Source organism: Onychomys torridus, chromosome 13 (assembly GCF_903995425.1).
Source record: "Onychomys torridus chromosome 13, mOncTor1.1, whole genome shotgun sequence".
Classification (NCBI taxonomy): domain Eukaryota; kingdom Metazoa; phylum Chordata; class Mammalia; order Rodentia; family Cricetidae; genus Onychomys; species Onychomys torridus.
In genome coordinates, this window is record NC_050455.1 from 52,036,233 (window position 1) to 52,063,834 (window position 27,602).

At 37.0% G+C, this 27,602-nt stretch overlaps 1 protein-coding gene across 2 annotated transcripts; it reads right to left on the bottom strand.

The window, feature by feature from the left end:
* Positions 1-851: 851 nt before the first annotated feature.
* Positions 852-27,284, bottom strand: Txnl1 (thioredoxin like 1). Of its 2 annotated transcripts, none has more exons than XM_036204896.1 (8): positions 26,918-27,284; positions 19,319-19,415; positions 16,992-17,165; positions 14,513-14,635; positions 12,285-12,354; positions 10,433-10,605; positions 8,766-8,870; positions 852-1,083 (listed from the first exon to the last, which is right to left on the bottom strand). In XM_036204896.1, the coding sequence occupies exons 1-8, from the start codon at positions 27,013-27,015 to the stop codon at positions 1,054-1,056; spliced, it is 870 nt and encodes a 289-aa protein (XP_036060789.1). In that variant the 5' UTR covers positions 27,016-27,284; the 3' UTR covers positions 852-1,053. The 2 variants fall into 2 exon arrangements, with proteins under 2 accessions (XP_036060789.1, XP_036060790.1); XM_036204897.1 differs by lacking the exon at positions 852-1,083 and adding an exon at positions 3,119-3,463.
* Positions 27,285-27,602: the final 318 nt, after the last annotated feature.

The window sequence follows — 27,602 nt, forward strand, 5'->3', positions numbered from 1 at the left end:
CCTGGGGTTCTGATGCTCTTCTGGCCTCAACTGGGCACTACATAGAAATGAATATACATACATGGAGGCCAAACACATTTCATACACATAAAATAAACATTTAAAACATTAAATTTACCAATGTTTTAGTCAAAGGTCCAATTCTAAGTGTTACAAAAAAGCCCGTAAGAACAAATATTTTGTTTAGCCAGCCTTCTGTAAAAGATCTTCAAAACAAATAGTTGGAACAACTCATTTTCAATCTTAATTCATGTTCTCTATCTATACGTTTATAGTGAATGTTTGGTGAATTTAGATAATAAACATTAGATTAGATACTAATTCCAATTTTCCATAAATTCATTCTATATTTTGCCAACTGTCTGAATTCAGTATTAATACCTTAATTATTAAAGAAAATACGTGACTCCAATTTTTAGATTTTTACAAAAAGAGTTAAAATCTTGACATGAGACCAAGTTTGGTGGTACATGCCTATGATCCCAGCATATGGAGGTAGGCACAGGACAGCAATGGTGAGGCTATGCTACCTAGCAAGACTCTCCCCGAAAAACAAAAAAATTTGTAGGCCTGTTAACTACCAGTGACAGATAAGATTACTGGCTGCTTATAATTAGAGAAAATTTATAAGCCTAGATACCCAAATGTCTTTTGATAAAATACAAGTCAGTACTTACTTGAACATGGTTAGCTATTCCAAATCCATGTATCAAAACACTAACATTCTTTCCTCTCTCTAGAGACAAACTAGTTTTTATAGCCCATGTGATTCCAGACAGAGCTCTTCTAAAACAAAAAGTTAGTCAATATTCAAATAAAATGAGAATTCATTTATATAGAATGACAAAATGTAAGCTTGGCAAAAGTAGTGACTTTTATTTACAACTGCATGTATCAAGATTACAACAGAAACACTAGTGATGCCATCTGAATAAAAGCAATGATTTACTGGTAATGGCAACAAATAAAGATTGACAGTTTCCAAAGAGAATCAAGCAATTATCCAGGAGCTGCAAATCTGACTGCAGTAAGTCTTCCAGTGTCTTCTGTAACCTAATGGCTTTCTCCTTTTTTGCCAACTACCTACAAAAACAAAACAAAACAAATTATGTACAACTTAATGATTCCAAATTATGTTTAAAAAAGTACTAGAGAGGTAATGATTTCAAATCACTTTGGTCCTTTTGTCCTGGTATTAATTTTTAATCCTTGAGCCTTTCTGCATGCACTGTGTTTGTACTGTCGCGGCACACGGTTGACACCCCGCCCCCTAAACACAAGGAACTAACACATGCAAGCTATTTTTGGTTTCCCATTGTTTTAAGTAATACAATTTTTCCAAACCAGGTTGACAGTTTAGAGAAGTTAATAAAAAGATGATGCTATGAGTAAAACATTCTTGGTGTACTAGTTTTAAACAGTTAGAAATCAAATGTCAATTACAAAATAATCTGTATTTAAAAGAATACACTAAATTCATGTCTTTGTGCCCACTGATGGGTTTCTAGATATTTCCTTAAATATGTAAACATGAAATGAAAAAGACTGAAAATAATGAGTTCTTTTCCAGCTTAAAAAAAAAAAAAAACAAAAAAAACAAAACAAAAAAAAAACAAAAAAAACTTAGTTGCTAGAAAAGGTCTATAAGAAATGTAAAAAAATAAACCTTGCATCTGAGTGATTTAAAAAAAAAAAAAAATCTATCTAGTTCTGAATGTCTGTAAAAATATCCTAGTTCCTGGTTGGGGATTTAGCTCAGTGGCAAGCGCAAGGCCCTGGGTTTGGACCTCAGCTTGGGGAAAAAAAAAAATCCTAGTTCCTATAAATGTCCTAGCACAAAAAAAAAAAAAAAAAAAAAAAAAGAACCTGGTATCTAACAATAAGTCGAGTGAAACATTCTGTTGGTTCTTTGTTCTAGAGTAATTTATCTAAAGAATAGTTTATCATTAGTTAATATATTTTCACAGCATAAATGTCTCAAAAGAAACCCCTTTACAACATGTATATTTGCATAGAAAAAGATGTATCTACATGCATAAATCTAAGTTTCTTATTTTAAAGTGATTCTGTTTATAATGGTGATGTCTACAAGTCATTAATACATGTCTGGTCTGTGATAGAAAATAGCTGAGTCAATGTCATTCTCGAAAAGTATTTAAAAAAAAAAAAAAAAAAAAAAAAAAACTCTTTTTATCAAGAATGATTAACCAGTGAAAGCTAATGTGTTTTCGTTTTTGTTGTAGTTTGTTTTTCCACTCAATCCAGGAAAAACTTTGAAGGAAACTCCTCTTTGGCCCATGCAAACTATGGTAGAATATGGACAACAGCATCAGAGTAAGAAAAATGGGGCTTTAAAATACACCAGAATGCAAGGGGATGGACCAACAGTACCATAAGTGAATTTTAGCTGATACACAATGACAACATTATTGATCACTATATTACTTAGGAAATGCAAAACATAGAGCTATTAGATTAAGCAAAAGAAAACAATTAATATTAAAACCAAATTTTAGAAGATGTGATACAGTAGAAGATGCAAGTCTGCATACTGTTTCACAGGTTGACAACTCTCAACTTGCCAATATGTATTCTCTGTAAAAAAAGAAGAAATTCAGCATTCCATGCGGATTCTTACCCCAAACATAAAGCTCTTTCATTCTGCCTTAAGTCTTTATTTTACACCTCAGATAAACCAAAGTCTAGGTACATCAAAATCAGATGTTAAAAACTTTCATTCAGTAAAGAAGTCATTGATCTTCTGCATCAGTGTTTTAACCCAGCCTGTTTAGTCCATATGTCCTTCAACTGGACTTGAGCTCACATGGGCAAAGCATGAGAGGAAACAACCACAAAAAGATTTTGCGGCTAAAGCTCCAATGAGAAAACTCACAATTTGCAACTAAAACCTAAGGAATATGTAACACTAGCTCTAGTTTGAAAAAAAAACAAAAACAAACAACTTATATTTAGTTTCCAAAACAACTCTCTTCTGCCTAAAATATAAAACTTTAAAATGGATGAAAATATTACTCAACTAATTAAACTTGAAAGCATTTTTAAAAATTTAAGTTTTAGTCCAAAATTATTTCTCAAAGTACTTACTGAACAAAATTAAATAAGAAATAGCAGAAGGTTAAAAAAACAAAAACAAAACTGCCTTGTGAGCAACATAATATGGTAAGAAAATTAAGGCACCTAATTGCAAGCAAAAGAAAGGGCCAACTGAGAGTCATGAGTGGGATGAGCTCTGAAGGAAGAGGTGGTGGAGGCAATCTAGGTAACAAGGAGGCTGATCCAGATGCTGAAGCTGAAGAAATCTCGACAACTGAGGAAGGACATGGGGAGGGTGAGAGCAGGTGAGCAAGGAAGCAAGGAAGGGAGTACAACGAGACAGAGTCTATCTGTGTATTACTTCATAAAAAAATCTTCTGCTTTAGTTCACTGAGTTGTATTAAAAAAGCTGAAAAATAAACAAACAGAAATGTTATAAAAATAGCGTATGTGGTAAATGGCCAGTTTAGAAAAGTCTATTTTTATAAAAAGTGATAAAGACATGGTGTACTTTTCACATGCACCTTGTTACCTCAGAAGCAAAAGCCCCAATTTTCTCACTTTTGCACACCTGTATCTTAACACAAAGCAATCTATGTAAAAAGCCTATTTTAGCAAAGAAAATATTTACTTTTATTTAAAATTGCAAGCTTTTCATGCTTTACCAAAAAGAATGCATTTACAGCAAATAGCCAAAGTATGCATGATGCCTTTGAGGGCCAAAACAGACAAATAGAGGGTGTGTTCTATTCTAGCAAATCTAAAAGTGAACTTACAAAGCTGTAACAGCATGCAAAGTCATCTAAAGTAGCTATCCACAACCAAGATTTATCAATATTACCTTGGCTTCGGTCAACTTAGTGACGTAAGGGGGAGGCCAGTGACATGCTGAAAACTAAAACCATCTACAAATAATAACTCACACAACAGAAAAATATGCACTGAAACTACTTAAAGCTTTCTACTTCCTGATCCAGTAAATCATTTTACATAGATCGCTCTCCACTTCAGAAGTTAACAAATCTATCTTCACTGAATATAGAATACACACCACATATACTCTGAAAATTTAACAAATCACAACACAGATCCTTTTAATATCAGACTGACTAAATTGTAAAAGGAAAGATGGTTGTGAAGAAGAAAGTATCACTGGGCTGGAAATATATGAGAATACTTTAACTGTCTGTTCCACTTATATTGTCTTGTAAGAACACAATCTTGTTACAGCAAATAGGAACAATGACTGCCGTGGCATGGTAATACAGGAGCAGGAGAGTCAAATGCATTACTGTTCCAAAGCTGGAATCCAAATTCACTGAGTTTTTAATAAGGAACTCTGTAAAAGGACCAAGTGGGCCAATCTCACATAAACCCTGTTTTACTACATTGAAGTTATTGTTTCTTAAATATAAAAATAACCCTACAAGACAAGTGACTACAAGCAGAATAAACCTCACCCAAAAGCAATTACCAAAGCAATGTCATATTAAAATACTAATATACCGGGGTTGGGGATTCAGCTCAGTGGTAGAGCTTGTGCCTAGCAAGCACAAGGCCCTGGGTTCGATCCTCAGCTCCAAAAAATAAAAAAAAAATAAAAAAAATAAAAATAAAAAAACTAATATACCTAAGACAAGCATTCAACCAATTAAAACTTCAATTTTGAAATCAAAGGATTCAGAATCCTGTTTTGAGATTCTTCTTATAGCAGTTCTAACTGTACTGTTAGGGACCCCAAAGCTGTTCTTTGAGGAAGTCTGTGAAGTCAAAACTGTCTTTAGAATAATACTAAGTCATTATTTACTTTTAAAACTCTGTCTTCCAAATAAACATTTTTTTTTTTTTTTTTCAAATGGAAACATGGTATGTGATTAACAGGTTGAGTAGAGAAACAGATATTACCATAAGAACTCTTTTAAGCTAGTGAAGAAATTCATAAAAATATAAAGCAGTGTTTCTTTTCTTATTAAAGTGTTTTTTCTATTAGAAAGAGTGGAATTATTTTTAAGTTTTTAAATTTTATGTGTATAAGTGTTTTGCCTGTATGCATACATGTGGATGGTGTATTGACTGGTACCCGCAGACATCAGAAGAGGTTGTCTGAAGCCCTGGAACTGGAGTTCCAGACAGGTAAGCCACCAAAGTGAACTAGGGTCCTCTGTGAGAGCAGCAGATGCTCTTAACCACTAAACTCTCTCCCCAGGCCCTGAAAAATGTGCATTTCATTAGAAATATCACTGTTAATTTATAATGAATTTATTGGTTACAGTTTTTTAAACTCAAAGTTTAACTGCTGTTTGTTTGTTAAGGCCCCACTTGTAGCAATCACCCTCCCTCAACCAAATTTGCAGGCAAGTGGATGGACCTAGAAGAGATTCTAGAGTGAGGTAAGCTAGATCCAGAAAGACAAATGTTGTGCTGCATGCTCTCATCTGTGGTTCCTACACCAAACCTTCAGATATGCATACACAACATGAAGTATCCCAGAAACAAGAAGGGACCATGGGGGGGGGGGGGGGCCTGAGAGGGGAACAGCAGGACACAGATGATATGAAGTAGGAAATGTGAGAGGCTCCAAATGAGGAGGAGGGAAATCAATACAGAAGGAGGAGGGATAAATAACACCAAGGTGGTTATTTATCTCAAGGAATGCCTAAAATTATACAAAATATATATTAGTATACACACACACACACACACACACACACACACACACACACACATCTTTTAAGTTAAACTACTTTGGCTAACCCACAAAAACCATAGACTAACAAAAATCTCAGGCTTGTTTGAAACACTAGATGACCAATGTAGCCCTTGGTTACCTCTCAGGGTTGAAGGTTGGCCCCTATTGCTGAAAACCACACAATGAGGATACATGACACAAATGACTTGAGCTGCATCTGACCTGAAAGCCTCTTCGTGTGGTCTAATTTTCATGATTCCAGAAAATACTACAAAAATTACCAAAGGAGGGAAGCAATGAATCAGCCCTATCCAAGTACAACACCTATGAACCACAAGTACCAGCGTGGCAAAATATGCATAGAGTGTAAGAAGTGGCAGTCACATAATGGTGGCGACAGCTTTCTAACTGGAACCTAGTCAGCTTCCCAGGGCTAGTGAGGTCATGGATCTTAGAAAGGAATCCATTACTGACATTTTGCTAGACCAGCATAATCCTTATCACATCCTAAATCCCATCCTTACATCCACAGATAAGGGTGACTAACACACCTCATCAAAGCTTTTCCTTACAGAATATGGAAATCATCACAGAAAAATACAACTGAACCCAATGCAGGGATCAATGGATCATGGGGAGCCAGCTCCAGTGGATATAGCTACATCACAGCTCTCTAAGAGACAGTATCAGAAGTCTGCTGTGAAGAGTCTCCTAGAAATGGCTGTGTAAACAAGACAGGAACAACAGAAAAATCAATGGACCTGTTAATGTAGAAGGAGGAAAATTCTGCAGGGCCCAACTCCTAGTCAAAAAACTACAGGGAACTATTGATTTCTGGGAGAAGGAGACTTAGCCTCTTTCCAGAGATGAACTCTCTTACTGGTTGTCTGATGCTGAGTCGTCAGTCATCATATACACACAAAGAACAAGAATGGACGCAGCAAGTTGTTAAAAAACAAACAATATATATGAGTATGTAATAAATATAATCAAAGAGGCTATCAACTTGAGATTGAGGGCGTTTAGAAGCCCGAGAGAGGGATTTTTGCCTATGGACTTCAAAATAGGAGGGGCCCTTGGGAGTCAAAGAAGAAAGTGATATAATTAATTCTATTTTACTTAAAAATGTAAAAAAAAAAAATACTGTTGCTAATATATGATGGGTGTATTAATTATAATTTAAACATTTTTCCAATTCAACTTTTCTTTCTGAATCTCCTCTGAAACCTAGGAAGGCCTCAAACTTGATAGCACTCATACTACCTCAACTTCCCAAGTGCTGAAATTACAGGTATGAGCCACCATACCTGGATTCCCAGATTAACTTCTATTACATCTTAATAAAACTTCTGCTTAATTCTCAACCATCTTTCATATTTAAATGATACCTGAGACTGAAAAGTTTAAGAACTGCTTTTTCATGACTTAGGTAAGGTGAAGAAGGTAAAGTAAACAAATGATATGAAACAAACACTCTCAAGCAAGTGCACCCGCTAAAAGCAGCTTTGGCAATCAGTGAGAACAGACCATGCAGCCAGCTAGATGGATGTGAGACAAATTCGTAAGACAGTCATTAAGGCAAACCAAAAAAATAACTGAAAAGCTGACTGGCCAAAATGCAAAGAATGTCACTTGCATTAAACAGAGAAGTTGAGTAGCCTAAGCTGAAGGTACAATAGGATATTGAAGCAAAACTTAATGACAGGAAGATATTAACCTGACTTACAGTCACAAATCTTACAAAACAACTAGGCTGGTAACAAACTGCAACAAACAGTTAAACCAATGCCAATGGCATTTAATTCAAGGCAGAAAAGCAGACAGTCAAACCATCTCTGTTGCCCACACATTTTCCCCAGAAAATACATCCTAGAGGGTAAAAATGAAGCTGCTTGATACTGGCTTCTTCTGACAAAGCATTATACACATACTAAACATCTGGGCATGGCAAAGCTAAGTATAAGATCATTCCTACAGCTCCCCAAACTTAATTATGCTATGAGACAGTAAGAGTGACTGAAAAGTAACCAGCAAAAATATGTACTATCCAGGCCTTCCTTTTTTTTTTTTTAAAAGCCGACGTGCATCTCATAGGACCATTTTCTGTTAAACAATTTAAATAATTTTCTAAAATTAAATCAGGTCTGCAGATATCACCAGAAGAGAATGAGTTCTCAGGCTGCTCTAATTCCATGAAACAAATCCTTGCATTAAGTGTGCTGGGAACCTCCATGATCTGGCAGCTCTAAGGAAACTCATCCCTGGTAATTAGTCTTAGACCACTGGCCAAGCACAGCCAGAAGAAGCACTGTGGTCAGTGTTTTCTGTTTGGCCACACATTTCCTCGTACACAAGCTGTAGGTTCGGCACTAAGCAGCTTTCAGTGGCACCTCTGTGATCTGGGTTTGTGTATTTAAACGCCACCCACACAACTGCTACTAGTCAGAAGCTGTGCCAGAAAGCACGGGAAGAGGCGAACCTTACTCATCTAAGTCCTGGGTACCCAGAAAGGTGCCTTTAGGGTTGCATCCTTCAAAAATACAGACATGTATTTATAAAAATAGGAGAAAACTTGCACAATCACTTTAAATGCATTTGCTGAAACGTGTCCTTTCAAGACACATATGTTTGTAAAGTTATAACATGTCCATGTGTTAAAATTTATGTTTATTCTTTATAATAAAATTATTCAAGTAAATACATTTTCATTATTTATCAGCAAAGTCCTTAAAAAAATCTTACTATGCCTTTCAAGTAATAATTTAACTATAATATCCTTGTTATTCCTAAGCATTTTTTGTAAAAGATTATTCTTACTCAGATATCATTCATTAATATGTATTCTATCAATTAAGAGCTACACTTACTAAATAAAAATTTCTTTTAGTTGAATATCCCAACATGTTATATTCATTTAACCTTCCATGAGATAGTTTTGAATCTTTATGTTTAAAAGCAATGACAACTATTATTCCTTTGAAACTATTTGTATTGGCCTTAATTATCATTTGAACAAACTTACTCGTTTGAAGTCATTCATATTTGTTGCCTGGACTGGAGTACCAATGAAAGTAAAATACGAAATTCTTGTTGTCTCTTCTTCACCTTGATTAGACTGAACAAATAACTAAAAAAAAAAAAAAAAAAAAAAATCAATTTATAATTATCTATTTTTCATGAGCATGCTTTAGATTTAGTCTATTTGCTTTCTTAATAAAAATACCTTCCACCTTTTTAAGGATTAATCCTGATTTCCTTCACTTACACTAGTATTCCTAAAAAACTACCCATTCCCTGTCTGTACTGCAATCCTCACCTTCTCTAGAGACGCCTGGCAAGATATCCACATATGCAAGTTCATGGTAATTTAGTGTGATGGTACAGAGAAGTCACAATTAAAACATTTACAGAGAACACTGTAATTCATGTGTTATTCATGATTACAATGGGTAGACTGCTGTTGACAATTTTATTAAAATCAGTCTTTCAAAACAGTGGAAAACCTCTGTAGGTGTATCCTTTCTAATATTCGTGCACCTATTCTATGATATTGGAAATCGGTTCCTAAGGCCCTCCCTCTGCCCTCTTATGTGCTTTAAGGCCCAACTCTAATTTCTCTATTTTAAATTTTCCTCAGTAATATAAAGAATAGAAGCATTACTTATACTGGATTTTGAAAAAAAAAAAAAAAATTCCTCCATTTTAAAAAAATGACAATTTAAAATTTTCTCTGTTTAAAAATATTGTCTCTCACTGAACAGCAAAGCAAGCCCAGGGCCTGCATGAGTCTGCACTGGGTCCTCGGCATACGTATGATAGCTTAAGTTTAGTGTTTCTATGGGTGAGTGTGTGGACAAGTAGATCTGTGATGTGTGCCTTCTCTTGGCTTCTTTTCCTTCTGTTGTTCTGTCCTATCCAACTTGGATGGGATGGGTTTTGTTTCATCTTATTACATTCTACTTTGTTATGTTTTTTTGTTATCTCTTAGAAGCCTATTCTTTTCTAATAGGAGATAGATACGTGGATGGGAGGGGATGTGGGAAGGAACTGTGAGGAGTAGAGGGAGAAGAAACTGTAATCAAGATATACTGTATAAGGAAAAAAAAATGTATTTTCAATAAAAGGAAAAAATACTGTCTCTCCTCCTTGGATAATGTACATAGTTCCTTCTAAGACATTACTTATCATTCAATTTTTATTGTTTTCATTGGCAACCCTAGACTCCTTTCAAAGAGTTTATCTAATCAATTTAAATATAATAAATATAGTATTAAATCAGTTCCCAGTTTACTTATATTTGGCTTTTTAAATTCGAGTACTCCTGCTTATGTTGTTTACACTTACCTGTTTTTAAAATTCACCTTTTTTTGATTAAATTGATCAAAACTATTACTTTATTTCAACATTCATCATCATAAAAGTGATAGGTATGTCTTTACTTAGGTCACTGACTAAATGTATGGATATAATGCGTAGTGTCTTGAGTGATAGAATTCTACTATTATGTGACCTTCATCTTCAACTTTATTTAAATAAAATGTCTCAAAGTTCAGCTTGCTCACACAGCTTCATATGATTTATTGGACAAATATTACTTTAAAAGATCATTTAGAATCACCTAGAATCATAGGACAGACAACATTGCTGCCCACCAACTAGAGGAAGACACAGTAATGAAATGCTACTCACAGTTACACTGTTAACATTCTGAAATTTAACATAACGAAGAGGAACAATGCCGTCTTCTTTAATGTCATCTTCTGTCAGCTCCAGAGCTTGAGTTGGCTCACTCCTTTCTGCCTCCTCAAAATCCATAGATCGGGGTAGGTTGATAAAAATTTTTACATATTTAGGACCCTGACCTATGAAATGGTTTAAAGAAAAAAATTGAAGTGCTAAAAACTACACACTATACGTTTCCTTTATTATCAAAGGCATCTTATATAGAAACCTGTGTGGGGCCACATATATATATATATATATATATATATATATATATTGGCATACTCCAACATACACATCTTCAAACATCTCTACTAAAACTTCTAAGAATCTAAATATTGACAGTCAATCTTTTTTACCTCCAATACTCATTTGCTGGTATCTTCTTAGCCTAGTTTCACTCTATATTAGAAATATCTGCTAAGTATCAGGAATATTTAGGAAAATAAAACACACACACACACACACACACACACACACACACACACACACACAAGTTTCTGCCCTCAATGTCAAAAGAGGTACTATGAGCAGGATGTGGTGGGACACACCTTTAATCCCTGCACTTGGGAGGCATAGGCAAGCAGATGTACATAGCAAGCTCCAGGCCAGCTAGGGCTTCATGGTGAGATTCTATCTTAAAACAAAAAGAAAACTATACTATAATAAATATAACACTATCATTGAAGAGCTATATATAGGGAAGGTGGCAATGGATTTTGGTAGTATATGCAAGCGAACAACCTTTCATAAAATAAAGGTATACTAAGTCTTATGGTTGCCAACAACTGGTACAATTTGTTACCCATGAGGAAAACGTCATTAGCATTAAAACTTATCCAAAAAGGAATTAATCACAGAATTACCATCTTTTACTTTTCTTAGGTATTAGATAAGGAATATGCCCATGGTTACACCACTTAACTCCTTCACTGCCAGTATACAATTTAAAACTCATATATGTGGCTGATTAAATAATACTAATTTCTATAGAATTTACTTTCACAGTACCTCATAAATTTTATTATTGGAAAAAGATTAACATATAAAAGTATATAAAAACAAATAAGTAAACATTATTAAACAAAGCCTGGCCAGGCCAGACATGGTGGCATATGCCTTTAATCCCAGCACTCAGGAGGCAGAGGAAGGCAGATTTCCTGTGATCCTGGTCTACATAAAGAGATCTAGGACAGCACAGCTATAAAGAGAGACTCTGTCTCAAAAACACACACAACACAAAGAAATAAATAAAACAAAAATACAAAACTGACAGCTGTTTCTGTCAATCAGTTAAAAAAGAAAATCAAACTAAACAAAGCCCCTCACTTCTAACTCCCCTCTCAAAAAAAAGTAATGGGGGGGAGGCCTGATCATTACAAAACATAAACCCGAGTCTGTAGGGCTACACTGCTCTATGCTTCATTTTATCACCCAGAACAAGAACAGTTTGAAAACAATTGTTCTTTTTTTGTTTTTGTTTTTATCAGACAGGGTTTCTCTGTGTAGCCCTGGAGCTGTTCTGGAATTCACTCTGTAGGCCAGGCTAGCCTTGAACTTACCCTCCTTCTACTACCTGGCCAATTGTTTGATTCTAAATATGACTGTAAAAATCTATAAATGGGAGGAAGAAATCAGTACTCTGTAAATTAGGGGGAAACAAACATTTTTACTTTAACTCTTAATTAATTCCACATTATTTGGCCATTTATAATCTTCAATGAACAACGCATGGTACACCGACCTCTATTTAATAAAAAAGGTTTTAAATGTAAGCTAACAAAGTAGAAAGTCAGTTAATTGACTGTCCTTTACTCACCATTATCTGGTCCTTGAAATTTCATGGAATAAAGCTTAACAGGTTGATTGAATGCCACGGTAATAAGTAGCTGAGAAGGAAACAGTTTAATTATAAAATGATTTGTCAACACCATCAATACAAAAAAAATGGCTAAGGGGAGTTAAAATAAATGTGGCACAACCTAGTTTATCTAACAAAACCATCAATTACTTAAGTAAAAATAACAGAAAAAAATTAAATGCAGTAAACTTAAGATCTGGGGCTGGAGAGATGGCTCAGCGTTTAAGACCACTGGCTGCTCTTCCAGAGGTCCCACATTAAATTCTCAGCACCTACAAGGCATCTGTAATTCCAGTCCCAAGGACCCAACACCCTCTTCTCACACCTCCAAGGGCACCAGGCACAATGTGATATACAGACATAAATGCAGACAAAAAATTCATTCACTCCAGCGGCGGTGGTGCATGCCTTTAATCCCAGCACTCGGAAGGCAGAGCCAGGCAGATCTCAGTGAGTTCGAGGCCAGTCTGGTCTACAGAGCAAGATCCAGGACAGGCAGCAAAAACTACACAGAGAGACCCTGTCTTGAAAAACCAAAACAAACAAACAAACAAAAATCACCCATTCGCATAAAATAAATAAATATTAAAAAACTAAGATCTTGTGACCTACGAACTGGCAAGTAACGTACATTACCACATTACGTTACGTACATTAAATGAAACAAAATTCCCAAATGAAATAAATGTAAGTCCTAGATCTCTCAAAGACCCCCTCAAACTGCATCTTGAATTTCTCTAGAAGGCCAAATAAGACACCAATGCTGTCCAGATTCTCTCAGAAACTCTAAGTTATCCATAAAGTTTCTTTCCATCCAAAACTGTGTTTACTGCTCATTAACTATACTCCCACTTTGTAAGAGAAACTTCCCTTGGGGCTGAAGAGATGGCTCAGCAGTTAAGAGCACTGACTACTCTTCCAGAGGACTCAGGTTCAATTCCCAGCGCCCACAGGGAAATTCACAACTGTCTCTAACTCTAAGATCTGGCACCCTCACACAGACATACATGCAGGCAAAATACCAATGCAAATGAAATAAAAGTAAATCAATTATTTCTTAAAAAAAGAAAGAAAGACAGACAGACTTCCCTTAACTAAGATTTCAGCAAAGCTTAGACAATGCTACTGTTTACACCGTCATGTTTTTAGGTATCTACACCCAAGAATATGTATAAATCATAGTTCTCAAGCTGTAATAAAGTAACTCTGGATAGAAGAAAGGGTTTAGACTTTATTTCAAAGTCAGATTGAGGTCTAAGAAAATAGCTAGATTATTTCCTCTGGTTACACAACTCACTTTTAAGATTTACTCATTTATTATGGATACAGTGTTCTGTATACCTGCACCCCAGAAGAGGGCACCAGATCTCATTACAGATGGTTGTGAGCCACCATGTGGTTGCTGGGAATTGAATGCAGGATCCATAGAAGAGCAGCCGTAGTGCTTGTAACCTCTGAGCCATCTCTCCAGCCCCATCCCTTACTTCTTATGCTTCACTCACAATAGTGTCGAAACATAGAAAGCATGGCATGTGCAAGGGGCTTAAATGTTGGTGAAAAGCAGGTGAGAGGGGAAGCTAGAAACAGATCAGGTCAAGACATCCAAAAGATGCCAGTAAAGAGTTAGTAACTCTTACAATAAGTATGGTACAACAAATATGCAAACTTAGACTTTATAAACCTCTGTGACCGAGTAGAATAGGAAAAAACCCAGACAGTGAAACAGAGTAAATTAAGAAAAGTAACCCCCAGAAGATAATAAAGATGGTGTGATTAACGTGGTTACCCGACTTTCTCTGGGGCAAAAGCAACAGAGGGAAAAGAAGAAGACAGTCTGTTTCATCTGGGATGAAGGAGACAGTCTTCTATGGGAAGGCTTATCTAACCAATCTGTACTGCTCAGACACAAACAAACTATCTGGGGAGGGAAAAGACAGGAAACAGTATTAAAACAATGACCAAGTACTGGTGGTGATCTAAGCAATAGTGAGGCAACCATGAGCTCCGCAATGTTCTTCAGAGCACATGGCAGCTCCCACAGCACAGAGAAGAAAATGGATGTAGATAGTGAGGGGACAAAGTCAAGGGAACCAACAGCCAACAGGAGAAGAGAGACCATTACAGGAAACAAGAGCTCATACATATAGTGACGGTGCCTGCCAGCCTTAACACAAGCACTCAATTACCTGCTCATCACAGTCAGACTCCAAGAAGGACATGTCTTTTCGCAAACAGTTGTCAAAGCCATGCTCATCACTTTCATTAAGACATTCACAACCAGCTTTGTTAATAAAAGGCATTAAATCCATCTGAAATAAAAGAAATCAAGAACTTAGGCAAAACATTTGGCTTTAGCATAAAAAATATAGACTCGGATCTATGGTTCTTTCTAAATTCAGTGATTTTGAAGAAAATGTCTGCTTTATAAAACAGCTACTGAAATTTTTATACTGGCCTTTCCACTTGAATTTCTGACTAAAATCTATCACTAATTATTAAAACAAAATCTAGGCTTAGCCTACATGGCAAGGTATTAGAAACCCAAATTGTAGGCCTTGGTATTCCCCAGGACATTTACTACAAAGAGCTTATGACCATAACTGTGCATTTCGTGTAGCCCAGAAGCCTTTCTCAAGAACCCAGGATACTTGTAAGACAGCACTTGGGAGCAGATGTAACAAGTGCAGAGTTGAAGGTCCACTTTGGTCACACAGTGAATGTGAGGCCAACCTAGACGTACATGAGATCTCATCTCAAACAAAATCAAACTATACACAGCAAACACACACACACACACACACACACACACACACACACACACAAAAAAAAAAAAAAAAAAAAACCTAACACCACCAACAAACATGATGATCAAAAGAATAAGACCTCTGTCTCCAGGACTTCTACAAGGGCAAGCTAGAAGCACCAGCAGCCTAATCCCATTCATCCTAAACAGTACTCTGTACTTTCACTTCTTGGAGGGGGGGGGGGGGGGAGATTTCGAGACAGGGTTTTTCTGTGTTGTTTTGGTGCCTGTCCTGGATCTCGCTTTGTAAACCAGGCTGGCCTCAAACTCAGAGATCTGCCTGGCTCTGCCTCCTGAGTGCTGGGATTAAAGGTGTGCGCCACCACCACCCAGCTGTACTTTCATTTGACTCTATGGATCCAGACCCTATGGCCCCTCCTCCTTTCATGACATCCAGAAAAGAACAGGGCTCAGTCCTTATAGCATTTTCCTCATTCTTAACTGTGTTTAAGACGTTTTATAGAGTATATGGCTTCCTGTGAGATAAAGACTGATCCCAAGCTGGACAGAACTAAGGCTCAGACCAACACAACCTCAGTTCAGGACCAGGCACTACAAGGACTAAAATCAAAGGCAATGACTGTAAAATTATCACATTAGTAGAATCTCACTAGCTTAGCTACAGATCACACACACACACACACACACACACACACACACACACACCCCTTTGCAGGTCATAAGGGCACAAGATCCTAAGCAATTTCTTTTAGGAATTTGGAGGTTGCTTTTCTTTAGGACAAACCAGTTAAAACCACTGATACTGCAGTGGAGCCTGAGCAAGTGTCCCCAGAGAACTTCTGTCTAATCAATTCTGAACACAGCACTATGAGATCACCAAGAATAACTAACTGCAGAAAGTACCAGTTCCTTCACCTTTTCTTTCCAACCACCAGTTCCCAGGCTTCAGAACTACTTCATCCCAAAAGTAGCCTCAGGGGCACAAATGAGAAATGTGTTTTCTAGTCTTCCTGCTTGGCTGACTTGTAAATCAACTTTATCTTGTACACCAGAATGACAAGTACAATGACCTAGTTCAGTAATCAACCTTGGCTCAAGAACACTGTTTCACGTTCTGATTAGGTGTTACTTTAAAAAATACTAATTGTATAGACTAACAGAAAAATAAAGATCACCACACACAACCTGCACACAAAACAAGCTCTTGTGTCTACCTGACTAGTTTTTCAGCTTGAATTAAAAGGGTTTACAGACAGGAACACAGTGACTTGCTTTACTGAACCTATTATAAAATTTGTAATGTAGTAGCTTCAACTTGAGAAACAAGTATAGACCATAAAATACTATTTCTGAACTCTGCTTCCCTCTTGAATAATCTCAAACCATGCACAACGGTATTAGGACAATTTATGCTATGCAGCTTCAAATTATTACCCTTTGAGTTCTTTGGCCTTCATCTCAATTAAAAAAATAGTTCCTTACTGTTAAAATACACTGAATACTAAAGCTACATTTGATTCTACACCAAACAAAACTAGACTACAGGAAATTAAGTAACATGGGCATTCAGTACACTGAAGCCATTTTACTTAACTATAAAAATGAGAAATATTTGTGAATACTATGTTTTCCACTCACAGAAGGAAGACAAGCATTAGAATATGGCTACTTAATAGTTTAGAAATTAATTTCAAGTGAAAGTAAATTCAGCAGAAGAAATTTAGGGGGAAGTGATTTACAATGTAGACAAGGTTATAACAGATAGACGAAACTCAATAGTCCACTTTAGTTTGAAAAATCCTCATTTGAAAATATTTTGAATTAGTAAGCAAACAGTAACTTTCATTTCAAGCAAATAACACCCAATTTAAGACTCTATTTTTAATCTTCTGATGACATACGTAGCCCTTCGGAATGTCTGTGTCCTCATTGCTTCCAGGATCATTTTCTAGATGCTGCTTGATTTTCTCTTCTAGTCCCACAGCATCTGCTCCTTGATACTGATCAATTCTCACTTTGTTCCGAAAAAACAAAAATGTAGGTGTTGCTGATATATTGTTGGTGGCAGCTGTTCCCTAGAATTGGCAAATTAAACAGTGATAAAATTAAAAGAAATCTTCTACCATTTTGATTTTTCATTCTACAACTTTAAGCCAATTAAAACAGCACAAATCCTAACCATAAAGGTAAAACAATGTATTCCTAATTGTTATTTGAGAAAGAGCGGACTGGGCTGCAGAGAAGGTGGCTCTTCTAGAGGACCGGAGTTCAATCTCTAGCACCCACATGGCAGCTCATAACCACCTGTATGACTCCAGTCCTAGAAAATGTAATTTCTTCTTCTGGCAGGACACAGGCACACAGGTGGTACTCAGTCAGGCATACAAGCAAAATACCCATGTATATTTAAAACAACAAAACCAACAAACAAACTAAATAAACAAACAAAAATGAAAAAACAATCTTTTTCAAAAGGCAGACCTATTGTAAGGGAGTTCCTATGGAGATACAGGTATATTACCCATAGACCCACAATAGAGAACTGTTTTTGTTTTTTAAAACAGTTTTATTGTCATATACTTTATACAACAGAACTACCTTCTAATACAGAAACTGTGCTTTACGGCAGGCAGCTTTCTTATAATTACACAGTATGAGTTTTTCAAAAAGAAATAACCAAAGGCTGGGCATGGTAGTACACACCTTTAATCCCAGCAATTGGGAGGCAGAGAGAGGCAGGCAGATTTCTTGAGTTTGAGCACTGCCTGGTCTACAGAGTTCAGGCCAGCCAGGGCAAAATAAGACTGTCTCAAAAGAAAACAAACAAACAAAACAAAAACCAGAAAGGTAATGATGAGTCAATATAAACCACTGATACTAAGAAACAGTATCCACCTGAAAAAGAAGAGCCAATTTATACCACCTGTCAAAAAAAAGGGGGTCAGGGCAATGTCTTTTGTCTTAAAAAAGGGTTGCCCTCATCCAATTCCTACTCTTACAGAACCGATTTCAGGTCATCATAAAAATAATAGCTATCTTTTACATTTTTGCTCTAGTTCTACAAATTAATACTAAATGGAAATTAATAAACACCAGAGAACCACTGTTGAAACTTTTCATGACAGGATTTAAAAACCAACACAGCAAATCTGTCTTCACATATGCAACTTGTATGAAGAGGCACAGAATATACATCAAAGAAAAAAAGCATAAAGGTAACTAAGGGATATCTTCTCTAAATGTCACAAGTAACCTACTAGAACAGTACTACCTTAAAAAAAAGTGCGACAGAAATATGAGCTATACATGTATACACATGATCTTAAATCTGGTACGCATAATAAAAAACTAAAGTAGGTAAAGTCAATAATACATTTTAGTTAAGTCGATATGTACATTTCAACATATTCAACATAAAGATCATGACATTATTTTTCTTTCATAAACTAATATACCTAAAATAAGGACAGTGATACCATCTATTAACACTTAATGTGGGTAAACAAAACTAAAGTGTGTAATATTGGACTTACACAAGTTTTTCCTACCATTAAAAAAGTTTAAAACAATTCAGATTGGGCAAAAATATTTGGAGAACATAACAAAGTACTTTACCTCTAGCACACAGCAAACACAATAAGTAAAAATAAGAAACACATCCAAAAGAAAAACTTGGAATAGGCAACTTGACAAATGAAATACTTAAGATGAAAATTAGTTAATAGGGACATTAAGGAAATGCAAATTGAAGCTACTTTTACTGCAACAGGTAAAACAAAACAGTGGTATTCAGAATGAGGAGGAACTGAACTTTCTTTCATGCACTGTTTTTAACAACACACAAAGCATAACCACTTTAAGGGGAGGGTGGGCACATGGAACTTTGAAGATAAGATTATAAAGTGAGGAAATTAAATCAAACTACTATCAAAAATTCTCCACTATAACTTTATGATCAATAAGTCAGTGCCTTAGCAGAAGATATAGAACTACTAGGTAACCTATTACTTTAACAACAATGTATTAATTTCACCTCATACTTAAAAAAACTTGAAATAATACACTTTCCTAACCAATGTAGTCAAAATAGCATTCATAACAATCCTAACATTCTCCTGTATTCTAAGGAGTAAGCATCATGTAAATAAAGACATAATGGGTAATATTAATGTTGGATTTTGATCTGTTTCATGAAAAAAAGAGGGGAAAAAATGTTCTTCTGCCTTACCTGGCACTGATGTACATCTACTTCCAAGAAAACTGCCTGTGGATACTTATTACTCATAGAACTGAATGCTGGAGCAATCCTCAAACACGGTCCACACCTGTGAGAAAGAGCTATATTCAGTAAAATAATACAAGACTGCAAGCGCAAGACCCAGGGTTGATCCTCAGCTCAAAAATAAAACAAAAAAAAAAAAAAACACATCAGAAGCGAACTTCTGCCAACCAGGATTCCCCCATTGCGCTGTAAGTTTGTATTTAAGACCTCCTTCAATAAATGACATACGACATTCAAAAAAAAAAAAAAAGAAGGGATCAAGAACATGATGGGAAACCCAAAGAGACAGCTGACCAGTGCTAGTTAGAACCACTGACTCTGGACTGACAGCTCGGGAACCTACATGGGACCAAACTAGGCCCGCTGAATGTGGGTGACAGCTATGTGACTTGATCTGTTTGTGGGGTCCCTGGCAGCAGGACCAGGACTTATCCCAGATGCATGAACTGACTTTTTGGAGCCCATTCCCTGTGGTGAGATACCTTGCTCAGCCTTGATACAATGGAGAGGGGGTAGGCTCTCCTTCAACTGAGGAGTGGATGGGGGCAGAGTGGGAGGGAGGTGAGGAGGCAGGAGAAAGGGAGGGAGGGGAAACTGGAGTTGGTATGTAAAATGGAAAAAAAATTTAATAAATAAACATATTTAATAATAAAAAAACATTTCCTTTAAAAATAAAAAACCATTTCCTTTAAAAATTAAAAAAATACAAAGACTACTAACTTACACTATAAAAGCATTTATCAAGTTAAACAAAACAAGGAAAACTGATATTCTTGGCTTTAGGCACTCAATATATTCATCTGGGTCATTTATAATACTGTATTAATACCATATTGCTTTAATGAGAACAGATATAGTATTAGGTCTTAGGCTAAGATTGCAAAATCTTTCTGTTTTGTTCCCATTGAAAGAATACAAAGGAAAATAAAGGGACATGTTTATAAATTGAAAAAAAAGTCAATGTTGTCAAATCAATCCTCCTTGATTAGGATTAATATACAACCCTAAATTTTTAAAATGAAACTACAAATTTATAGTCTAACATTTATGGGGAAACACAAAAGACAACCTAAGCTGAGGTTTAAATCTAAAAAAAAGAATTACCAAGTATTAAGACCTAGCATAAAGCTTTACTAATTAACAGCACTCAATACAATAGGTTGAACGTGTGTTATTTGAAAACATTTAGAACTCAAAATGATCTTAAACCCTAAAACTGGATATTATATCATCACTCAAAAAGTATGGCTATCAGAGCATTCTAAATTTCAAATGTTCAGATTTGAAACATTTAACTGGTAAAGTCTACGCTAACTATTCCAAACCCCAACAAACTCTGAAAGCTGAAACACTCTGAACCCACACGTTTCAGCTAAGGGATAAAGAGTGTGGAACCTAACACAATTACCTTCTACTACCTAAAGGAACAAGGCTCGGTGTGGCAGTGCATGACATTAATCCCAGCACTTGGGATTAATGTTGGTAGATCTCAGTGAGTTCAAGGCCATACTGTCTATATAAAAATTCAGGAATCATTAACATATGAAGTCATTTTAAACAAGCTAAAATATACATACACTTTGAGACTGAGGAGAAAAATATTTGAAGTACTATGTAAGATAATTTTAAATTTCATAAAAATTATTCACAAGTATAATCAAAGATAATTTGTTAATACAAAAAAATATTAAAATAAAAAAGAATAAAGGCAAGTGGGGCAATGAGAAATATAGCAAACAGATTCAAATCTAACTATACCAGTAACATTAAATACAGTTTGAGAAATTAAAACATTAAAAAACAGATTATGATCACGTATGGTGGCACACACTTTTCATTCCAGCACTAGGGAGGCAGAGGGAGACTGATCTCTGCAAACTGGAAGCCAGCCTGGTTTACAAAACAAGTTCTAAGATATCCAGAGCCACATAATGGAGACCTATCTCAACAAATAAACAAAAAGGAACTGAAGGCCAAAAGGTAAGTAAGTTGTGCTGTTCAAAATCCAACATCCTAGTTCATAAAAGAGCCACAGGTAGAACAATTTATAAATCCAATCCAATCCCAGTTCTTTTTAAAGGAGTTATTCAGTTTTTATTAATAAGAATTTTCCTTATAACCATAATATTAAATGATATAAGCTTGAGAACTCTCCCCCCCCACACCTTTTTCAATAGCCAGTGCTCTTATATTTAGCAAAGCTTGTATAAATATGCATACAAACAAGGATAAAGAAGAAAATGTATGCACTTTCTAAAGCCTCATTTCACAAGGTTTGTTTTTCCATAGGGGATAGCTTTCAAACAGGTCATTTCTAAATGTATTGTAGTTACTAAAACACAGCTATATCTATAACTGGTTATGTAAATCACATAAAATACATTTGTTTTAATAAACTTTATTAATAAAATAATATACTTTGGCCATTTGCTACATTCACAATTCACAAAAACGTTAAATTCCTGTCACCTCATTTAAAGTTTTACAACTGTCAAGAACAGGGCTATGGGAAGGCTCAGTAGATCATTTGCCTAGCATGTGCGAGGCCCTAGATTCAATCCCCAGTCAAAAATTAAAACTCCAAAGAATTATGTCCTAGATGCTAACTCTTTAACTACCATTCTCAAAAGTCCCTAAGAGATCTCCAGTATCTAGCTGCTGTTCTTTATAAAGCGATGGCAATATACTATGTTCTGCATGCTCATGAAGAAACTATGTACTCTTGAAAAGAGTACAATTCTTCTAACAGTGTTAGAATACAAAAGAGATGGGAAGGAGCCCAAAGATGCAAGAATCTGGGACTGTTGATGATGATGTATTTTTTATACTTAGTGTGGGTTATAAGATGTGGTCACTTGAAAAATTGATCAAGGTACACATTTTAGTAATTAGTATATTCTTGAATGTTAGTCATCAAAGCTCCCCTGCTAAAAACAAACATTCCAATTAAAACCACTCTAGGTTTCGGCATGCCCTGACCTTCACCCCTTCACTAACTTCACTCACAGATAGTTAGTTATCTGTCTAGCTCCTACAGGCTACTGAGCTATCTTATGCTGGTAAACTACTTTCAGTCCTCAGCAATTTTGTAATATGTAATAATACTTTGCACATGTTAGTAATATACTTTTGAACAAGCTACAGTACTACTATTGGAACGCAACATCTTCATATACACCACTAGCATCCTTCCTGAATGGTTAACTATGATACCTGCTTTAAGAAAACAAAATACAGGTAAACTGTCTATAACAGGAGGATTTGACTTACTGGGGGTGGGGAGGTGATATATATACTATTTCAAGATAAAAATCATTCATATCATACTAATGGGGAAGAAACTATACATTCTTTAGCTTAGTATACCACAAACCAAAACAACAAAACAGCACTTTTGATAACCACTCAATGTATCTGGCCATATTTAAGAATCAACTATTTGGAGACAGTTATTTTAAAAATCTTATCAGAATAGGTATTTTTTATTTTATTTTATTTATTTTTGAGGTTTTTCGAGACAGGGTTTCTCTGTAGCTTTGGAGGCTGTCCTGGATGGAACTCGCTTTGTAGACCAGGCTGGCCTCGAACTCAGAGATCCACCTGCCTCTGCCTCCCAAGTGCTGGGATTACAGGCATGCGCCACCAGCGCCAGGCAGAATAGGTATTTTTTAAAACACCTTTCCAAAGATTTTATTTTGTGTAAATGTTCTGCCTGCATGTATTTATATATACCATGTTGATATCTGATGCAGTTAGATGGAGGCCAGAAGAGGGCATCATATTCCCTGGATCTGGAGTTACAAGTGGTTGTGAGCTACCATGTGGGTGCTAGAAATTGAACCCAGGTCCTCTGGAAGAGCAGATCATGCTCTTAACTGCTGAGCCATCTTTCTAGTCCCAGAATAGGTATTAACATATAGAATTAATTCTCTTAACAGTATGAATAGATCAATATTATTCTCATCTTGTCAGGAAAATATAAGAGAGTAAACTGAATTGTTGTTAGGTTACAATGTTAAGATTATAATGCAGATAGAATTGTAGTTAATTCATTCAAAGCAATCTATATTAAAAAATAGATTACACCAGAGACCGAAAAAGATATAATATGCCAATGTTCACAGTAGTGTTTGTTTTGTTTTTCTTTTTCTTTTTTTTTTTTTGGTTTTTCAAGACAGGTTTTCTCTGTGCAGTTTTGGTGCCTGTCCTGGATCTTGCTCTGCAGACCAGGCTGACCTTGAACTCACAGAGATCCGCCTGGCTCTGCCTCCTGAGTGCTGGGATTACAGGCGTGTACCACCACTACCACCTGGGTAGTATTTGTTATTCTTAACAGCTAAAAGCAAACACAAGTCAAGTGTCAACAGATGAATGGATAAAATGATATATACACACAATGGGATATATTTGCAACTATAAAAAGAAATAAAATACTGAAACATGCTATGCTACAAGTGAACCTTGAAAACAGTAAGTAAAATGAGTAAGAAGAAGAAAAAGGAAGCATATATTGTTATGGTTGCACTCACATACGGTGCCTAAAATAGGCAAATTCTTAGAGATTGAAAGTACAATGGAGACTACCAGGGAGTAGGTTAATATGGAGAAGGTGGGATCTAACAGGTTTGTTCTTCAGGAAAAGTGAGGATGGGAGTTACTACAGGTTACTACAGGTTGAGTTTCTACTTGAGATGATAAAGCTATTTTAGGAAATAATAGTGCTAACACAATATTGTGAATGAATGTACATAATACCACTAAGTTATACTCTTTGAATTGCTAAAATGACTCCATATAGTGGTGAATACCTGTAATTCCAGCATTCAGAAGGCTAAAGCAGGGGGATCACAAGAGGCTGCTCTGAGCTACACACACACACACACAAAATGCCTAAAATCAATTTTATGTCATATACATTTTACTATAAAAAATGGGGTTTGAGGTGTAACTCAGTGGTAGAGTGCCTACCAAGTATGTTCAAAGGCCCTACACATATAATGAAGAGCTTTTGAAGATTTCTTGAACAAAGCAATCTATACACTCCTTGAGGAAAATTAATTTGGACAAATGGTTGATAGGCCATGTACAAGTTAGCTGAAAGTACATCATTGGAATGAAAAACCAGATACTAGAAAAAAGTATGCCCTCACCTAAAATGAGGGAACACTAGTTTTCCCTAAGCAGTTTCTGACAGACTTTATTGGACATAGTTCTTTGCAAGTCATCAAGTATAAATAAAGCCACTTAGACTGACAGCAAGCTCAGAGAAAGATGAATGTCTTGACTGCCCATGTTAAAAGAATGTTAAGGATATTTTAAAAATAAGAAAGAATGCTAAGGGTAAATACAACCTTATTAGGTTCGTGTTACCTAAATATTCTTTTAAATTAAAAATGTTCTCTAAAGGTCAGCACATATTTGCCTTAAGTTTTTACAAAAATGTCATTTTCACTCCATTAAAACATTTTAATAAGTGATCCAGTTCTCTACCAATTTATCCCCACAGTATGTTAAAAAAGGGCACCACACTGCTAACAGAAAAGTTTCAGCAGCAAAGTTTCTCCACCTTTGTGGCTTCAATCAATGAGTGCTTATCACTCTGCCCCAGGTACGGTAAGTGGGGACGAAATCATTGAGTGACAAAGTGTAAAAGCGCCAACTGACCAGAATTAGAAGGATGAACTAAAAGTGAGATTCCTTGTTGAAGCCATCCGTCTCCTCTTCTGCTGTAGGCTAGTCAACAAATGTGCAGGTATAAAAATGTCCTAGTATAAAAGCTACAAACATGACAAAATGGCTAAAGCCGAAAAGAAACATTTCTAGAATCCTGACATCCCTCTGAGACATGTCTTAATACCTGACATAGCCTAATCTCTTCAATTTAGTAAATGTAAAAGTATCATATCACATGGGTACTCTATTTCCCTCTATTAAATGAATGTGCTGCCCCCTTTCAGTTTTTGGTTGTTTTTTTTTTTTTTTTTTTTTTTTTTTTTTTGACACAGGGTTTCTCTGTAGCCCAGTCTGGCCTCGAACTCACAGAGATTCACCTGCCTCTGCCTCCTGAGTGCTGGGATTAAAGGCTGTGCCACCACCACCTGGCTTCCCTTTTCAGTTCTATGAGCCTGGCCCAAAACAAAACAAACATCACCGACAAAACCCTCTAAATTGTTTTCATCTCTATTTGTACTCCAATCTCCTTAAGCTCATCTACATTTGTAAACTCAACATTCACTGAACTCTGTACTAGAAACTACAAAGTTTTCCTCTGGCATTAAAAATAAAACAAGCAACACTACGACACGGGCAAGTGTACCTGTTACATAAACAGTGGTACTGGAAGTAGACAGCTCCCAGTTGGTATATGTGTAAATAATGCCAGAAGAATCTCTAAATGAAGATCTCCAAACCTCCCAACTACGTAGTGCACATACAAGAGATCTGTAAATACACGCTGAATTTCGGCTCTTAAGGCCTACATCCAATTTACATATAAGAATATTATACACCCGGCAAGGCGGTGGTGGCACACACCTTTAATCCCAGCACTCAGGAGGCAGAGCCAGGTGGATCTCTGTGAGTTCGAGGCCAGCCTGGGCTACAGAGTGAGCTCTAGGACAGGCACTAAAACTACATAGAGAAACCCTGTCTCGAAAAACAAAACAAAAAAAGGAATATTAGGGATTGGGGATTTAGCTCAGTGGTAGAGCGCTTGCCTAGGCATGCGCAAGGCCCTGGGTTCGGTCCTCAACTCTGGCAAAAAAAAAAAAAAAAAAAAAAAAAGACTATTATACACCCAATAAGCGACCCACCAGCTTTTTATCCTTTATACTGTGATTATATCCAAAGACAATTAACATCTTTTCCGATCCTGATCTTAAATCATTAAGTTAAAAAGGCAATTTGGTCAAACACAGAGAGGTCTGTCCGACCGGTGACACACATAAACACTGTACTTTGTGTCTGTAATCTGCATACACAGAGTAGCCTAAGACAAAACCAAGCATGGTACAAACACGCTATGCACATTACAAAAACATTCTGTCCCACTAACTTAATTCAAAATGCACCAACTATGCCTTAAGACTGCACGTTATTCGGACTAGATGGGCAGCCTCGTCTGCATCGTTCAAAGGCTTTGCAGAAATGCAGGTGGAGAGAAATCAAAGCGTTTGGAGAATTAAGCTTCCAGAGGTACTAAAATGCAAATGATAGCTGGTTCTTCCGAAAGGCAGGAAGCGGCGCAGGCCGTCGAGGGTGAGACTCCTACAGGCTGAAAGAAATTTAAAGTCGGCGGGTAGGCAGAGTCGGAGCGGCGGGACCCACCAGACTGGCTTCCGCGTCCGCCGGGAAGTCCCCCTGAGCACATCTGGGACCCTCTCTCGAGAGCCGAGGCCTAATCCTGGCAGCGGCCTGGGCGGTAGTCACCACCGGACATTCCAGAGCATAAGGCGACAGGAGAACTGGGACCCGGAAAACAGGGGCGGGGGGAAGGGGGAAAGGGACCCACAGAGGAATGGCCACAGGGCCCAGACTCGGCCTTACCCTCTCATGGTGAACTTGACCACCGCAAGTCTGGAGCCCGCCCCACTCAGCTCCGGCTGGAAATCCGGATCGCTCCCGACCGGCTTCACTCCCACCATCCTCACAGAGAACCCGGCGGGGCGGCCGCGACGCTTCCGGCTTCAAAACTTAAGAAGAAAGCCCGAGCGAGGCCCGAGGGAGGCGGCGGGAGGCCGGGGCCTGGACGGGAGCGGCGACCACGACGTGTCCTCCCCGGAGCTCTGAGTGCCGAGTCACGCCAGGGAGCAGACGAGCCGAGGGGGAGGAGACGCGGGCTGGGAGGGGAGCGAGACGGGAAAGGCGCGCAGCACCCGGCAGCCACCGCGCCGAGGGAGCCTTGGCTCCTGCGCCCCTGACGTCATTTCCGCGCCTTCCGTTTGCTGGCGCACCTGAACCTTGCGCTACCGGAATGGCGCAAGGCGCAGGCGCAGACGTAAGTGTAGGCTGTAGGAGTCTGCGGCTCCGCTAGCGTTCTGAATTTGCTTCCCTAGCTTCGCAAACCTGGAGTTTTGTTTTGTTTTTTTATTTATTACTTATTCATTCATTCTACTTGTTTATCTTTACCTGTGTATCTATATATCTATATCATCTACTTACTTTACCTATCTATATCTGACTATATATCTGTCTATCTACCTATCATCTGTTTTATCTATCTCTCTATCTA

Excerpts from the sequence above, each read along its gene's own strand:
- Txnl1 (XM_036204896.1), bottom strand. The coding sequence starts at position 27,015 with ATGGTGGGAGTGAAGCCGGTCGGGAGCGATCCGGATTTCCAGCCGGAG. Across the intron at positions 17,166-19,318 it reads TAGATGTACATCAGTGCCAG|GGAACAGCTGCCACCAACAA; the intron begins GTAAGGCAGAAG and ends TGCCAATTCTAG. Across the intron at positions 8,871-10,432 it reads AGAATGTTAACAGTGTAACT|TTATTTGTTCAGTCTAATCA; the intron begins GTGAGTAGCATT and ends TTTTTTTTTTAG.